Source organism: Apodemus sylvaticus, chromosome 13, assembly GCF_947179515.1.
Source record: "Apodemus sylvaticus chromosome 13, mApoSyl1.1, whole genome shotgun sequence".
NCBI classification, from domain to species: domain Eukaryota; kingdom Metazoa; phylum Chordata; class Mammalia; order Rodentia; family Muridae; genus Apodemus; species Apodemus sylvaticus.
In genome coordinates this window covers 62411976-62426991 of record NC_067484.1, presented here as the reverse complement: position 1 = coordinate 62426991, position 15016 = coordinate 62411976, and the positions used below count along the sequence as shown (strand labels likewise).

Below are 15016 nucleotides of genomic sequence, written 5' to 3'. Positions count from 1 at the left end.
TCTGTCTCTGGTTAGGTCAGGTCTTCCATGTCATGCATCCCTAATTCTCTGATTAATGCAGACCTCCTGAAAGCCAGATTGGCTTTGGGGACTGGTATAGACATACTGATCTGCCATAGTTTCAATTGAATGTGCAGACTAGAAGGAAAATGTGGCTCAGAAAGAGCTTGCTAGATAGCACATCTGTTTGTCTCTGTGGGTCTCCAAATTGGTAGTGACATTCAGCCATAGGTCTGTCCTATGTTTCAAGATATGGAAGACCACCTTTTAGACAGGTCGGCCATTAAATATGGGAGGTACACCCTGCTTTCTTAAGTTCATACTGTAGAGCTCCTTCATGTGTAAAATTTATATAGAATATTGAAATTCTTTTTGTGTGTGTGTCTTTCATGTTACCATGGTTCAATATATGGGACATTGAAGCTTGGAAGGAAATATAGGACACTATATAATAAGCGGAGTATTATGATTTAAAGGTTATAAGGCTACAACTTGGAAGAATCATCATTACCAAGACTGCACAGCCATGTATTTTAAGTGTTACTGAAGTAATATGTCATGCCAGTTATGATGCATTGTGTTAAAAATCATATTTGTAATTAAGCTATATTTAGTTTCATTAGATTAAGTTGAAGTTTCTACATAAATCATGACAATTAGAATTGACTGAGATGTTCTTGGTAATGAAGAAAATGAAGTTGTGTTTACTCATGCATGGATGTACAATGGACATCACATTGCCTTTCAAATATCTGTGGTTAATTAATAAGATTTTTGCTATTGCATATCTCATTTGTAAAGATGAAGTCTTTCCATCTATGTAGACTGATGAGTGCAGATACTCAAAACTACTTCAATGCTTTAAAGAAATCATATTTATGTGCCATATCAAACCATGTTTCAAGTGATTTAAGAAATGAAAATCAGAATCTTCTTGATGGGAAACAAGCGGGACAAGAAGGTTTTGCTAATAAGTGATAATCAACATTTAATGAAAATAGAATACCAATACTTTAGAAATTATTCTATGAAAAGAAAATGGGATAGAGGCTATCTCTTGTTCCTCATAGTACAACATGGAATCAGATATCTGATTCCAAAAAGAAATAAAGGGACTACAAACTGAACAGTAGATATAAAATATTATGTGTGAGTCATGGAAGTTCATTTTATTTTACATAATCCTAAGGCATTGTAGGGATTATCATAAGATTTCAATCTACCAGTATAAATTAAAGGAAAAAGAAGCAAAACAAAGACTCCTTTGATAATCAGGATGGGTACAGTGGTGTACGGTGTGCCTTCTTTCCAATGTGTCAAGACAATAACATGAGCTTAAGGCAGAAAGAAATGAAATTGCAAGAAATACTATTTATTTTCCCATGATATGAATAATTTCTCTGTGGAAAACAACATGGAGTCTCAGGTCTCAATCTCGGCCAGATCAAATTCAAGTTAAATGAAGGACCTATATGTTTGAATTGTAGTCTGTCTATAATGAGTATGGTATGGATCCAAGTCCAATGCTCATGTGCAGCAAATTACTTCCAAAAAATGCCACAGCCCAGGATGGCATTTCCATAGTAGTCACAATGGAGTGAGAGTCAGTCTCCACACACAGTCACAATTCACTTGACATGGTATTGCCACCCAGTATACAACAATTATAGAATATCACAGTATCAGGGAACTAAATCTTCCCAATCTACAGGTCTGCAAAAGTACTGAATATATATTCAAATTGACAAAGTAATAATTCAACCAATGTATGCAACAAATTTTTTTTGTTGGTACTAGTACAAGTGTGCCGCTTTTTATTTCCAATGTTGAATTATTTAGAAATACAGCAATATGTTGATGTAACACATTTAAACAGAACAACAGAATATAATAGTATCAAACAGAACAACCATTGTGCAACTTTCCTGCTTACATAAAAACAGTTGTTTTGAACTCTAAACTTCCTGAATAAATTTGATCTGTTTGAAAGAGTTATATGTTTTATCATGTCAAGGTATTTATAGTATATAGTGCATTGTTATCCAATAAAACTATATACATTTGTGAAATATTACACAAATTGTGAATTGTGAAATATTTATGAATATTTGTGAGTTAATTCATGATGACTTACTTAGAAAAATAATCATTCATATTTTGTACTCTTTCAACATCTTGAGAGATGTCATCTTCTTCCAGAAATATAGTTCCAATTTCTAAATGCCTTTTATTTTTTAATTTTTTTTATTTTTTTATTCGATATATTTTTTATTTACATTTCAAATGATTTCCCCTTTTCTAGCCCCCCACTCCCTGAAAGTCCCATAAGCCCCCTTCTCTCCCCCTGTCCTCCCACCCACTCCTTCCCACTTCCCCGTTCTGGTTTTGCCAAATACTGCTTCACTGAGTCTTTCCAGAATAAGGGGCCATTCCTCCTTTCTTCTTGTACCTCATTTGATGTGTGGATTATGTTTTGGGTATTCCAGTTTTCTAGGTTAATATCCACTTATTAGTGAGTGCCTACCATGATTCACCTTTTGAGTCTGGGTTACCTCACTTAGTATGATGTTCTCTAGCTCCATCCATTTGCTTAAGAATTTCATGAATTCATTGTTTCTAATGGCTGAATAGTACTCCAATGTGTAGATATACCACATTTTTTTGCATCCACTCTTCGGTTGAGGGATACCTGGGTTCTTTCCAGCATCTGGCAATTATAAATAGGGCTGCTATGAACATAGTAGAGCATGTATCCTTATTACATGGTGGGGAATCCTCTGGGTATATGCCCAGGAGTGGTATAGCAGGATCTTCTGGAAGTGAGGTGCCCAGTTTTCAGAGGAACCACCAGACTGATTTCCAGAGTGGTTGTACCAATTTGCAACCCCACCAGCAGTGGAGGAGTGTTCCTCTTTCTCCACACCCTCTCCAACACCTGCTGTCTCCTGAATGTTTAATCTTAGCCATTCTGACAGGTGTAAGATGAAATCTCAGGGTTGTTTTGATTTGCATTTCCCTAATGACTAATGAAGTTGGGCATTTTTTAAGATGCTTCTCTGCCATCCGAAGTTCTTCAGGTGAGAATTCTTTGTTTAACTCTGTACCCCATTTTTTAATAGGGTTGTTTGGTTTTCTGGAGTCTAACTTCTTGAGTTCTTTATATATATTGGATATTAGCCCTCTATCTGATGTAGGATTGGTGAAGATCTTTTCCCAATTTGTTGGTTGCCGATTTGTCCTCTTGATGGTGTCCTTTGCCTTACAGAAACTTTGTAATTTTATGAGGTCCCATTTGTCAATTCTTGCTCTTAGAGCATACGCTATTGGTGTTCTGTTCAGAAACTTTCTCCCTGTACCGATGTCCTCAAGGGTCTTCCCCAGTTTCTTTTCTATTAGCTTCAGAGTGTCTGGCTTTATGTGGAGGTCCTTGATCCATTTAGATTTGAGCTTAGTACACGGAGACAAGGATGGATCAATTCGCATTCTTCTGCATGCTGACCTCCAGTTGAACCAGCACCATTTGTTGAAAAGGCTATCTTTTTTCCATTGGATATTTTCAGACTCTTTGTCGAGGATCCAGTGGCCATAGGTGTGTGGGTTCATTTCTGGATCTTCAATCCTGTTCCATTGATCTGCCTGCCTGTCACTGTACCAATACCATGCAGTTTTTAACACTATTGCTCTGTAGTATTGCTTGAGGTCAGGGATACTGATTCCCCCAGAATTTCTTTTGTTGCTGAGAATAGTTTTAGCTATCCTGGGTTTTTTGTTATTCCAGATGAATTTGATAATTGCTCTCTCTAACTCTGTGAAGAATTGAGTTGGGATTTTGATGGGTATTGCATTGAATCTGTATATTGCTTTTAGCAAAATGGCCATTTTAACTATATTGATTCTACTGATCCATGAGCATGGGAGGTTTTCCCATTTTTTGAGGTCTTCTTCCATTTCCTTCTTCAGAGTCTTGAAGTTCTTGTCATACAGATCAGTCACATGTTTCGTAAGAGTCACCCCAAGATACTTTATACTGTTTGTGGCTATTGTGAAGGGGGTCATTTCCCTAATTTCTTTCTCAGCCTGCTTATCCTTTGAGTATAGGAAAGCCACTGGTTTGCTTGAGTTGATTTTATAACCTGCCACTTTGCTGAAGTTGTTTGTCAGCTGTAGGAGTTCTCTAGTGGAGATTTTTGGGTCACTTAGGTAGACTATCATGTCATCTGCAAATAATGAAAGTTTGACTTCTTCCTTTCCAATTTGTATCCCTTTGACCTCCTTATGTTGTCGAATTGCCTGAGCTAGTACCTCAAGTACAATATTGAAAAGATAAGGAGAAAGGGGGCAGCCCTGTGTAGTCCCTGATTTTAGTGGGATTACTTCAAGTTTCTCTCCATTTAGTTTGATGCTGGCATAGTAACCAAAAATGTACAATAAAGTCCATAGCAAGATTTTATTATAAGCCACAGACTTAGCAACCATTCCAAAAATGAAGTTAAAGATTCCATTTAATTCAGTCAAAAATATAATGGGCCAAAAATAATGTAATTGAAACAAATATAAAACAAATTCAATGCTCCATCTGTGTCGCTCATTGTAATATAACTAAGTTACATCAATTAGCATAACAGACATAAATCTGTGTTGTTGCAATGCAATCCAAGACAGGACCGTTTCAAAACAAACACCAACTAGACATGGAAGAAAGATATAAGGTATATACTAACATTAGCAATGCAATTCTCTCTCAGAAATTGCATGCCAATTCTTTCATTTCTTTGAGAAAAATGCATGAAATTTTTCTCAATCTTCTTAATGAGAAGAAACATTAACAAAGAAATGTTTCATCAATTGGCACTGACTGCCAGGAAATGATTATCAGCCAAGAGATTGGCATAATAACTCAGTGAATGTCTGCACACATACTGATATTGAACAGGATGGGTATTGAATTTTTATAACCCAGGTAGTTTTAGATTTTGCATAATGAAATGCTCTCTAGATAATAGGAATCACAGGAAGTTTGAAGATATTTTGTAGACACGACCAGCATACAATAGTATATAAACAAAAGAGAAAACATTCATTTCCTGGCCCAGTGTTTCATGTGAGATTGTGCTTCCCTACACTAGGCAGTGGAAGACATAATGTCCCATGATTCTTCTAAAAGTGTGAATGATATGGAACTTTTATGACCTTCTAAATTCTTGTCTATGGAAGTTCTGTTGAAATTCATTGTGTTCATACATATGGCTGTTGACACATATTCTGGAACAAGATGTCCTTGGGAATTATGCCATGCATATGGATGAAGTCATGGCACCTGAGGAGGGAGAAAATAATCTCCAAAACATGTTTTCAGAAATACATATGACATCATGGCACCTGAGGATGGAGAACGTGATCTCCAAAACATGCTTTCAGAAATGTTTTGATGAAAAGTTTTCGGACCTCAGATGTAGAGCTTGAGGCCAGATTTCACTCAGTGTATCCAGGGAGTATGACATAGGATGAATGAAAAGCAACAGTGAATATAATTAAGTGGATCTCCAGACAGCAGCAGCCTTAAAACAGACACTTATGTAAATGTCTGTGTGATGTTTGTCTGCATAAGAAACGGATTTCACAACTGCTCCATCAGAGAGCCTTGCAGACATGAAGAAGCTGTGTGCTTTCATTACTTCATTTTTGCTCCTGAAGTTTTCTCTCATTTTGTGCTGTTTGACAGAACCCATTTGCTTTTGGAGGATAAAGAATAATGAGGATAATGATGTGGGTTTGAAAAATGATTGTGGTGTTGACCTTTGGACAATCGAGGGACATATTGAAGAGAATTTATATAATAAAATTATTGATTTTAGGTAAGTCATTAACTTTATTTACTGCAACAATGTCTTAAATTAGAAACATTTAGCTGTGTACACAAACTGTGGGGTTCTGTCCTGTTCCTCCCCCTATAACATTAGAAACTGCTGAAAATTAACTATTACACCAATAATTATTTAACAGTTTCAAATGTGTCATTGCTTAGTTTAGCTTTAATATATTGTGCTCCATTCTCAAGGCTGGAAAATGAGTATTGATTCTCTTTTTTGAGTTTTTGTTGATGTCATATATTGAAAGCTGTCTCTTCATCTGCCATGAATTCAGAATTCTTTTCCTTTTCAAGAGTTCATTTTGAAGAGACTGCATCAGTGCCTATATTAAATTGCCTGCCAGTGATTCCTGTAGGTGAATACATCTAAATGCCTTCATAAAATGGTTATCTAACTTGGGTCTCCAACAGTTGGGCATATATTATTTCATTGAAATATTTGTGTATGTGTTGCTCTACTATACATGATTATAAGTACAACATTATATACATATTTGTGAAAATACATATACTTTGCATTATAAAATAGTCCTTAAGTGAGGCCCTCATTCGTGAGGCTTATTTGAAGACATTTATTTAGAAATTTAGCATGTCTCAGTGAAATCTTTACTGCAAATGAAATTTTAAGTTTCAAATATCTCCCTTAATCATCACTATGCCTTGTTTTAGAATACCAGCAAGATGTTTTGAGTTTTTTCTGGTAATGTTTTTTGCTACTGAGGAGATCAACGAGAATCCTTACCTTTTACCCAATATGACTTTGATGTTCATCATCTCTGTTGGTCATATTCAAGATACATTGGGATTTCTGGATAGTCTACATTCACAACCAAACAATAGCCCGTATTTTACTAATTACGTCTGTGCAAACTATAAACTTTGTAATGTACAGCTTACTGGACCATCATGGAAAACATCTGCTAAACTGGCATTTCATTCTTGGTCACCAAAGGTAAGAATGTGTGACCCTGAATGAGTCAACAACATCAAATTCCATTTAAATATGTCAACAAGAAAACATTGACAGCATGCATTTATGAAGTGTCCTACTACTACTACTCTCTCTCTCTCTCTCTCTCTCTCTGTGACACACACACACATACTGCATGTATAAATATAGTGATATATATATGCATCACTATATATGTATCATTATATATATATATATGTAAAACTGGACATTTATATCTATATCTATCTATCTATATCTATATATAAACACTAAGGAATTAAATAATCAAATCACATATATATTGGATAAACAGGCAAAAACTGTGTTCTAGGAAATTGAGACTTGTTAGAAATAGTTTAGAGTCTAAAAGAAAGAAAATATATGCTATTTAGAATATAATCACACTAACCTCAATAGGAGATTGGAAAAGAAAACAACATTATTTATATATAATTCCAAATATACTAATAATCATATTCTTCATGTGGATGTACTATCCTCTCATCTAAACCCTTTAGGTTTTCTTTGGACCATTTAGTCCTAACCTAAGTGACCATGAACAGTTTTCCGTTGTCCATCAGATAGCCACCAAGGACACACATTTACCCCATGGCATGGTCTCCATGATGCTTCATTTCAGATGGACTTGGATAGGACTGGTCATCTCAGATGATGACCAGGGAATTCAGTTTCTTTCAGATATAAGAGAAGAAATGCAAAGGCATGGGATCTGTTTAGCTTTTGTGAATGTGATCCCAGATACCATGCAGACATACATGACAAATGCTCTTATATATGATAAACAAATTATGACATCTTCAGCAAAGGTTGTTATCATTTATGGTGAAAGGAACTCCACTTTAGAAGTCAGCTTTAGAAGATGGGAATATTTAGGTGCTCAGAGAATCTGGATCACAACTTCGCAATGGGATGTTATCACAAGTAAAAAGAAATTCAGCCTTGATTTCTTCTATGGGACTGTCACTTTTGCACACCACAGCGGTGAGATGCCTAAATTTAGGAATTTTGTGCAAACTATGGACACTGACGAATACCCAGTAAACATTTCTGAGTCTATGCTGGGGTGGAATTATTTTAATTGTTCAATCCCTAAGAACAGAAAGAAAATGGAACATTTTAAATTCAACAACATATTTGAATGGACAGCACTGCACAAATATGACATGGCCCTGAGTGAAGAAGGTTACAATTTGTATAATGCTGTGTATGCTGTGGCCCACACCTACCATGAACTCATTCTTCAACAAGTAGAGTCTCAAAATCCAGAAGAATTCAAAGGAATATTTACTGACTGTGAGAAGGTCAAGTTTCTTACATTTCATTATGCTTAGATATATCAATATGATCTTTTAAATGGACCCAGAGACACACATGTACATTTGTTATGAATTAGTCTCTCAGTGGAAAGATTTTTACACTGCAAAACTCCGTAATTGTTCTTTCACATGGATGAATATCATGCACAAGGGAAACATTTGAAAGGAAACAATATTTTTTTATGATATCCCTGAGTTTCGTGAAATCATGTCTCAACATTTCATCAAACAATTTCAAAAGTTAAAAAAGGAGCTGATGGTTTTAATATAAAAGCTTTAAGTGATGACTAGACTAGAATAATTTTCTAAAGAGTACATTTTCAAGAATCAGTACATGTGCTGTAACTAACAGTTACTCATTTAAATTAACAACGATTGACAAAATCACAAATGATTAAGACTATATATGTTATTAAGTTTCAGTTTATCTCATATTTTTTATTGTCTATAAATGAGAGACCGAAAGACATTCTTTATTTTTACATACATTCAGAATTCCCCTTCATTTGCACACATGTGGCTACATTTACAAAAATGTATAATTTGACTAACATGAACACATGCATGCACACCATGTTACTTGTTATATGCTAATCATTTTTCTAGCACATTTTACCATCAAACATGGAATATTATATAAATTTTTAGTATTGATGAGGGATATTTTATTTTACTTCACGGGATTACTTCAATGCAGCTGTCTTTTGTGAAAGTCATTAAGGAATTAGTGGAAATTCTCAATTTTGCTTTTCCTGTGTGATACCCATATGTAAGCATCTAATGGTGCATCTCATTTAGGTGTCTTCCGTGCTGAAGGCCAGGGTGTTTACTAACCCTGTTGGAGAACTGGTGAATATGAATCATAGGGAAAATCAGTGTGCAGAATATGACATTTTCATCATTTGGAATTTTCCACAAGGCTTTGGATTTAAAGTGAAAATAGGAAGCTATTTTCCTTGCTTCCCACAAATGCAACAACTTCACATATATGAAGATGTGGAGTGGACCATAGGAGGAACTCCAGTGCGTATACCACAAATTTTAAATGTTTTCAAGATATCTATATTTTTTAAGTATGAGGCACTGAAATAATATTTCTGTGGTTAAGATCAATTGCTACTCTTTCAGAAGGCTATGTTCAGTTACAATCACCAAAATCTGGTACCTCTCAACTCCATGTAAATCTCATCATAGCAATCAAAGGCCTCTGAATTCCATGTTCAGTTGAACTCATAGGCCTATTCACCACACACTACAGGTGTATACACACACACACACACACACACACACACACACACACACATATATATATATACACATACATAATGAAAACTTTGTAACTATATGTATACCATGGAATTTTCTTATTTTGTGAGAACATATTTATAGCCTAATTAAGTATTGCATGTGTTCATTAACAGAATCTTTCTACAGATACAAGGTATATATACATATATATGTGTGTATATATATATATATATACATATATATATATATATATATATATATATATATATATATATATAATTGGTTATTTTATATACTTACACTTCACATGTTATCCCACTATGCCACTTACTAGAGTCCCTTCTTCCGTGGGGGATTGACTTATCTGGCATCACTGGGAGGATAGCCCCTTGGTCCTGTGCAGGCTCAATGCCCCACTATAGGGGAATGCTAGAGTGATGAGGCAGGAGTCTCATAAATGCAGGGGAAGGGGTGAAGGAACAGGAGATTCAAGTTTTTGTTTTAAACTTCATTAATTTTAAGACAGTCTTATATAACACTTCATATTCATCAAGCAACTCTTGCTTGGCTTACCCTATCTTCTTTTTCAATACACCTCAGTATTCTGATTTTTTTATTTGTAAATCATGGGAGAAAACTGATACTACATAAACATTCCTTTTGGATGAATCAGTTTAGGAAGGAAATATTTTAAATTGCTAAATCCTGAAAGTTACATAGATAATATTACATGATGTAGAAAATATTGTGTGACTACAGGGAAATACAAAATATTAATGTGCCTGAAATTGTTAAGAAATATTGGTTAACAGAGGAATATTTACAGCCATATCTGTTAATGTCCCATATATCAATTTATGGGTCATTATACATATTATGTATAAATGAACTACACACTCACAAACACACACATGCACACACTCTTTCTCTTACAAACACACATATTATATATTATTTATATATTGTCTCAGGTTCCCTCCTCCTTGTGTAGTATGCCATGTACTGCTGGATTTAGGAAACTTCATCAGAGAGAGACAGCAGACTGTTGCTTTGATTGTGTTCAGTGCCCAGAAAATGAGGTTTCCAATGAAACAGGTACATGCTTGCATGTAGAAAGAAATGCTGATTTTGAATCATTCTCCTTCCAAATTAGAACTATGATATGACCTACATGGAAAATGAAGTTCTAAAATCTCTGTTTTTCCGAATTTAATCAGTTAAATAATGTGAACTTCTTTTTGACCTAGCAAGTAACTTGCAGTATCTACCACAAACAATCCATTTCTCTCACAATATGTTGGTTACTGATTTTATACTATGCACAAAACTTTTAGGAGGACATGCAGTGTGCCAGTTTTTAAAGACAAAACTATGAGGCATAGAGCGTCAAGAATGAAAATATTCCTTTAGAGGCTGGGCAGGGGTGGCACATATCTTCAATCCCAGCATTCTGGGAAGCAGAGGCAGACAGATTTCTGAGTTTGAGGCCAGCCTGGTCTACAGAGTGAGTTCCAGGACAGCCAGGGCTACACAGAGAAACCCTGTCTTAGGAAAACCAAATCCAAAAAAAAAAACCAAAAAAAAAAAAAAGAAAGAAAAAGAAAATATTCCTTTAGGCAAACATTACTTGCAAAAGGAATTGTATGTTCTTGTTCCAAGGTAGAGATACAGACATATTGCACAACCCAAAAGCAAAGTACCTAATACATTTCATCAACTGAGATCAATAATTTTATGTGCACACTACCCTTGTCTGTGAATAGTGATTTTATGGTTTGAAGAATTGAAAAATCTGAGATCATGCATATTATTATTTATCATATTTTTATTATATTTTTCTTAATGCATAATTTTTTCCATCCCATTCCTTATCATTGTGTTTTGTTTCACCACAAAATATAGGTAAATACAGAGCAATATTAAGTAAGTGGTTCCTACAGCAAGAAGGTATAGATGAAATTTTCATTATCAAATTATTTATTGATATATCATCTGAATACTACAAATACATAATTATTAACTAAATAATTATTATATCTTATGAGGTTTTATTGTTGTTTTTTGCCAGCAGATATGGAACAATGCATGAGGTGTGCAGATGATAAGTATGCCAACTTGGAGCAAACTCACTGCCTTCAAAGAGCTGTGTCATTTCTGGCTTATGAAGATACCTTGGGGCTTGCTCTATGCTCCACTGCTCTGTCCTTCTCAGTCATGACAATTCTAGTTCTCTTCACTTTTGTGAAGTACAAGGATACTTCTATTGTGAAGGCCAATAATCACATTCTCAGTTACATCCTGCTCATCTCTCTAGTGTTCTGTTTTCTCTGCTCATTGCTCTTCATTGGACATCCCAACCAGGCCACCTGCATCCTGCAGCAGACCACATTTGGAATATTTTTCACAGTGGCTGTTTCTACAGTGTTGGCCAAAACAATAACTGTAGTCATGGCTTTCAAGCTCACTACTCCAGGGAGAAGGATGAGGGGGATGCTGAGATTGGGGGCACCTAACTTGGTCATTCCCATTTGTACCCTGATACAACTTGTTCTCTGTGGCATCTGGTTGGTAACATCTCCTCCCTTTATTGACAGGGATATACAATCTGAACATGGAAAGACTGTAATTATTTGCAACAAAGGCTCAGTCATTGCTTTCCATGTTGTACTGGGATACTTGGGTTCCTTGGCTCTGGGGAGCTTCTCTGTGGCTTTCCTGGCTAGGAACCTTCCTGACAGATTTAACGAAGCCAAGTTCCTAACTTTCAGCATGCTGGTGTTCTGCAGTGTCTGGATCACCTTTCTCCCTGTCTACCATAGCACCAGGGGGAAGATCGTGGTGGTTGTGGAGGTCTTCTCCATCCTGGCTTCCAGTGCAGGATTGCTAGGGTGTATCTTTGTCCCAAAGTGTTATGTTATTTTAGTTAGACAAGATTCAAGTATTATACAGAAGTACAAAGACAAATTGCTTCATTGAAACTTTCATAGTATGAAAATGTTACATGATACTCAACATGTTTTTAATTGTCTTAACCAGATTAGAATTTAGTCATAGAATATATTTACATAATAAACAAAATTGAGCTTGCAAATAGGACAGCACTGTCCATTGTGACAGCAATTAACAAAGTTTGATGGAATATTGTTTCATTTATAAGACCACAGTACTGATGATATTGAGAACTGGCAATCTCTATTGAGGAAGCCTACCATCAGTTTGAGCCGTGTTTTATTGTGTAAGCCATGTACTTAATAAATGATTAATATAAGATGACAGTACTTGCTGTGGACAGTAGCCCCTGGAGATAAGTTGTTCTTAGAGTTATAAAAAGAGGACTGCAAACAGCATGGACCTGAAGCCTGTAACGAATTATTCCACATGCATTCACAAAGTGCCTGCATCCAATTTCATGCCTTGCCTACATTGAATATACTGTGACCAAGTTACATAAGTAAATAAAAACTTTTCTTACATGTTTCCTTTGGTCATGGTGTTTTTTTACTGCAATAGTATCTAAGATATAACCTTAGTGTTAAAATGCCTCTGTGTGGATTTGCAATATCATAGATTCCTCATACAATTAAAGGTACTTATTTGAAAATAAAAACAAGTGTGAAAGTTAGCAGAGTGTGAAGCAAAGTGACAGTATTTCATGAGAACACAGAATTGTTGGACTTTGGAATAGCTTTCAAATATACTAGGAATTGGTGAATTTGATGAACTTATAAATCACTCTAGATGAAAGATCTCATCATAAATGTTATCAATATATGTATACTAATGATAATTTCACTTTACTATTACACACACAATCATGTATGCAAAACCACATACACATTAGTATTTCTATAAATCAGGTGATGAAGGTCAGTATCATTTTTCTCTCAAAACACTCTTTGCTGCTTTATTTTTTTAAATGTTATTTGATATTGTATTTTTGACATTGTCATTAAATTGCTTTTTGTTTTTATTTCCTGTCTCCAAAATACCGTTTGTACCACTCCATGCACTCCTAAATTGCACATGGCCATTTATCTCATTATTACTGAAGTGTCTATATTTGCATACATAAATATACATAGAGAGAAATATAAATTTTCGAGACTGTGTAAAACATTCATGGTAGGAGACTCAGTCCATCCTGTGCATGCTCTTTAGTTGGTGATTTAGACCCTGAGAGTCTCCTAGTGTCCAGGTTAGTTGACACTGAGGGTCTTATTGTGGACTCCCTGTTACCTAAGAGGCTCTCAATCCTTTCCCCAGTTCTTACAAAAGACCCTGTGTGTTCTGCCCAATGTTAGGCTGTGGGTCTCTGCATCTGTTTCAGTCAGGTGCTGGGTGGAGACTCTCAGAGGACAATTATGCTAAGCTACTCTCTGGAAGTATGAGAAAATATATCCTTAGTAATGTCAGGGATTGGTGCTTGCCCATGGAATGGGTGTCGAGTTGGGCAGGGTATTGTTAGGCCTTTCCCTCATTCTCTGCTCCATCGTTTCAACTGCATTGCTAGTAGACAGGCCAGATTTTGGGTGGAAAGGTTTTGGTTCTGTTGTTTTCCTTAGCTCCCCACTTGGTGTCCTTTCTGCCAGCAGGATGTGGCCACTTCAGGGTCCATATCTCATTACCATGCATTTATGCTAAGATTACTACCATAGACTCCTTGTTGCCCCCAATTTAACATCTCTGGCACGTCCTAAAGATACCCCTTCCTTTTACTCCCACCCGCTGCAGATTTCAATTCATTTTCCTGGCTTCTTGTCCTCTCTTTACTCACACCACACCTGTTCCTGTTCTCTCTCCATTCAGTTTTTATTTTCCAGACAGCGTTTCTCTGTATAGTCCTGACTGTCCTGGAACTCACTCTGTAGACAAGGCTGGCCTCGAACTTAGAAATCCACCTGCCTCTGCCTCCCAAGTGCTGGGATTACAGGTGTGTGCCACAACTGCCCAGCTTCCCCTTCCACTTTCGTATCTGCTCTCTTATCCAGTTCCCTCTCTTTCATCTGCCTCTTATGACTGCTTTATTCCCCCTCTGAGATTGAACCATGCTCACTTGGGTCTTCCTTCTTGTTTAGCTTCTTTTGGTCAATGGAGAGTAGTGTGGATATCCTGTACTTTATGGTTAATAATTCACTTGTAAGTGAGTACATACATGCTTTTCTATTTGTGTCTGGATTATCTCAGTCTGGATGATAGTCTAGTTGTATCCATATATGAGATGCCTTTTAACAGCTTTACAAAATTAACTGCACGTGGATCTTACACATAACTGGTAAATGCTGAGGGCAAAACTTGTATAAGAATCAAAAGATATTAGGGTTGTCCATGTTTGGTATCCTGCCCATGACATTTCTACAAGCAAGCCCCTGGTCCAAATGGTTTGAGCAGATTCAGCCCTGGTAGTGAAGTTATTCAGAGGTGATTGGACCTGGTGTTCCAAATGAGGAGCACCACAAGGGACCTCACAGGTGCAAACATCTGGCTACACATGGCTGACGCTTCCCATGCAGCTCTAGGGAGGACCAACCACCACTGCTCCCACTGCTCATATGTCTGCTCCTCCTCACTATGGGCAGTGACACTGTGGTCAACATGTCTCAAAAGTGGAGC

General features: G+C 36.2%; 1 protein-coding gene across 2 annotated transcripts; it reads left to right on the top strand.

Moving 5' to 3' along the window:
* The first annotated feature begins 5649 nt into the window (after positions 1–5649).
* On the top strand, positions 5650–12382 carry LOC127663763 (vomeronasal type-2 receptor 116-like). Of its 2 annotated transcripts, none has more exons than XM_052155470.1 (6): positions 5650–5855; positions 6539–6821; positions 7340–8143; positions 8957–9181; positions 10378–10501; positions 11478–12382. In XM_052155470.1, the coding sequence occupies exons 1-6, from the start codon at positions 5650–5652 to the stop codon at positions 12380–12382; spliced, it is 2547 nt and encodes an 848-aa protein (XP_052011430.1). The 2 variants fall into 2 exon arrangements, with proteins under 2 accessions (XP_052011430.1, XP_052011429.1); XM_052155469.1 differs by having other exon boundaries at positions 11475–12382.
* The last annotated feature ends 2634 nt before the right edge of the window (positions 12383–15016 follow it).

Excerpts from the sequence above, each read along its gene's own strand:
- LOC127663763 (XM_052155469.1), top strand. The coding sequence starts at position 5,650 with ATGAAGAAGCTGTGTGCTTTCATTACTTCATTTTTGCTCCTGAAGTTT. Across the intron at positions 5,856-6,538 it reads AATAAAATTATTGATTTTAG|AATACCAGCAAGATGTTTTG; the intron begins GTAAGTCATTAA and ends GCCTTGTTTTAG. Across the intron at positions 8,144-8,956 it reads TATTTACTGACTGTGAGAAG|GTGTCTTCCGTGCTGAAGGC; the intron begins GTCAAGTTTCTT and ends CATCTCATTTAG.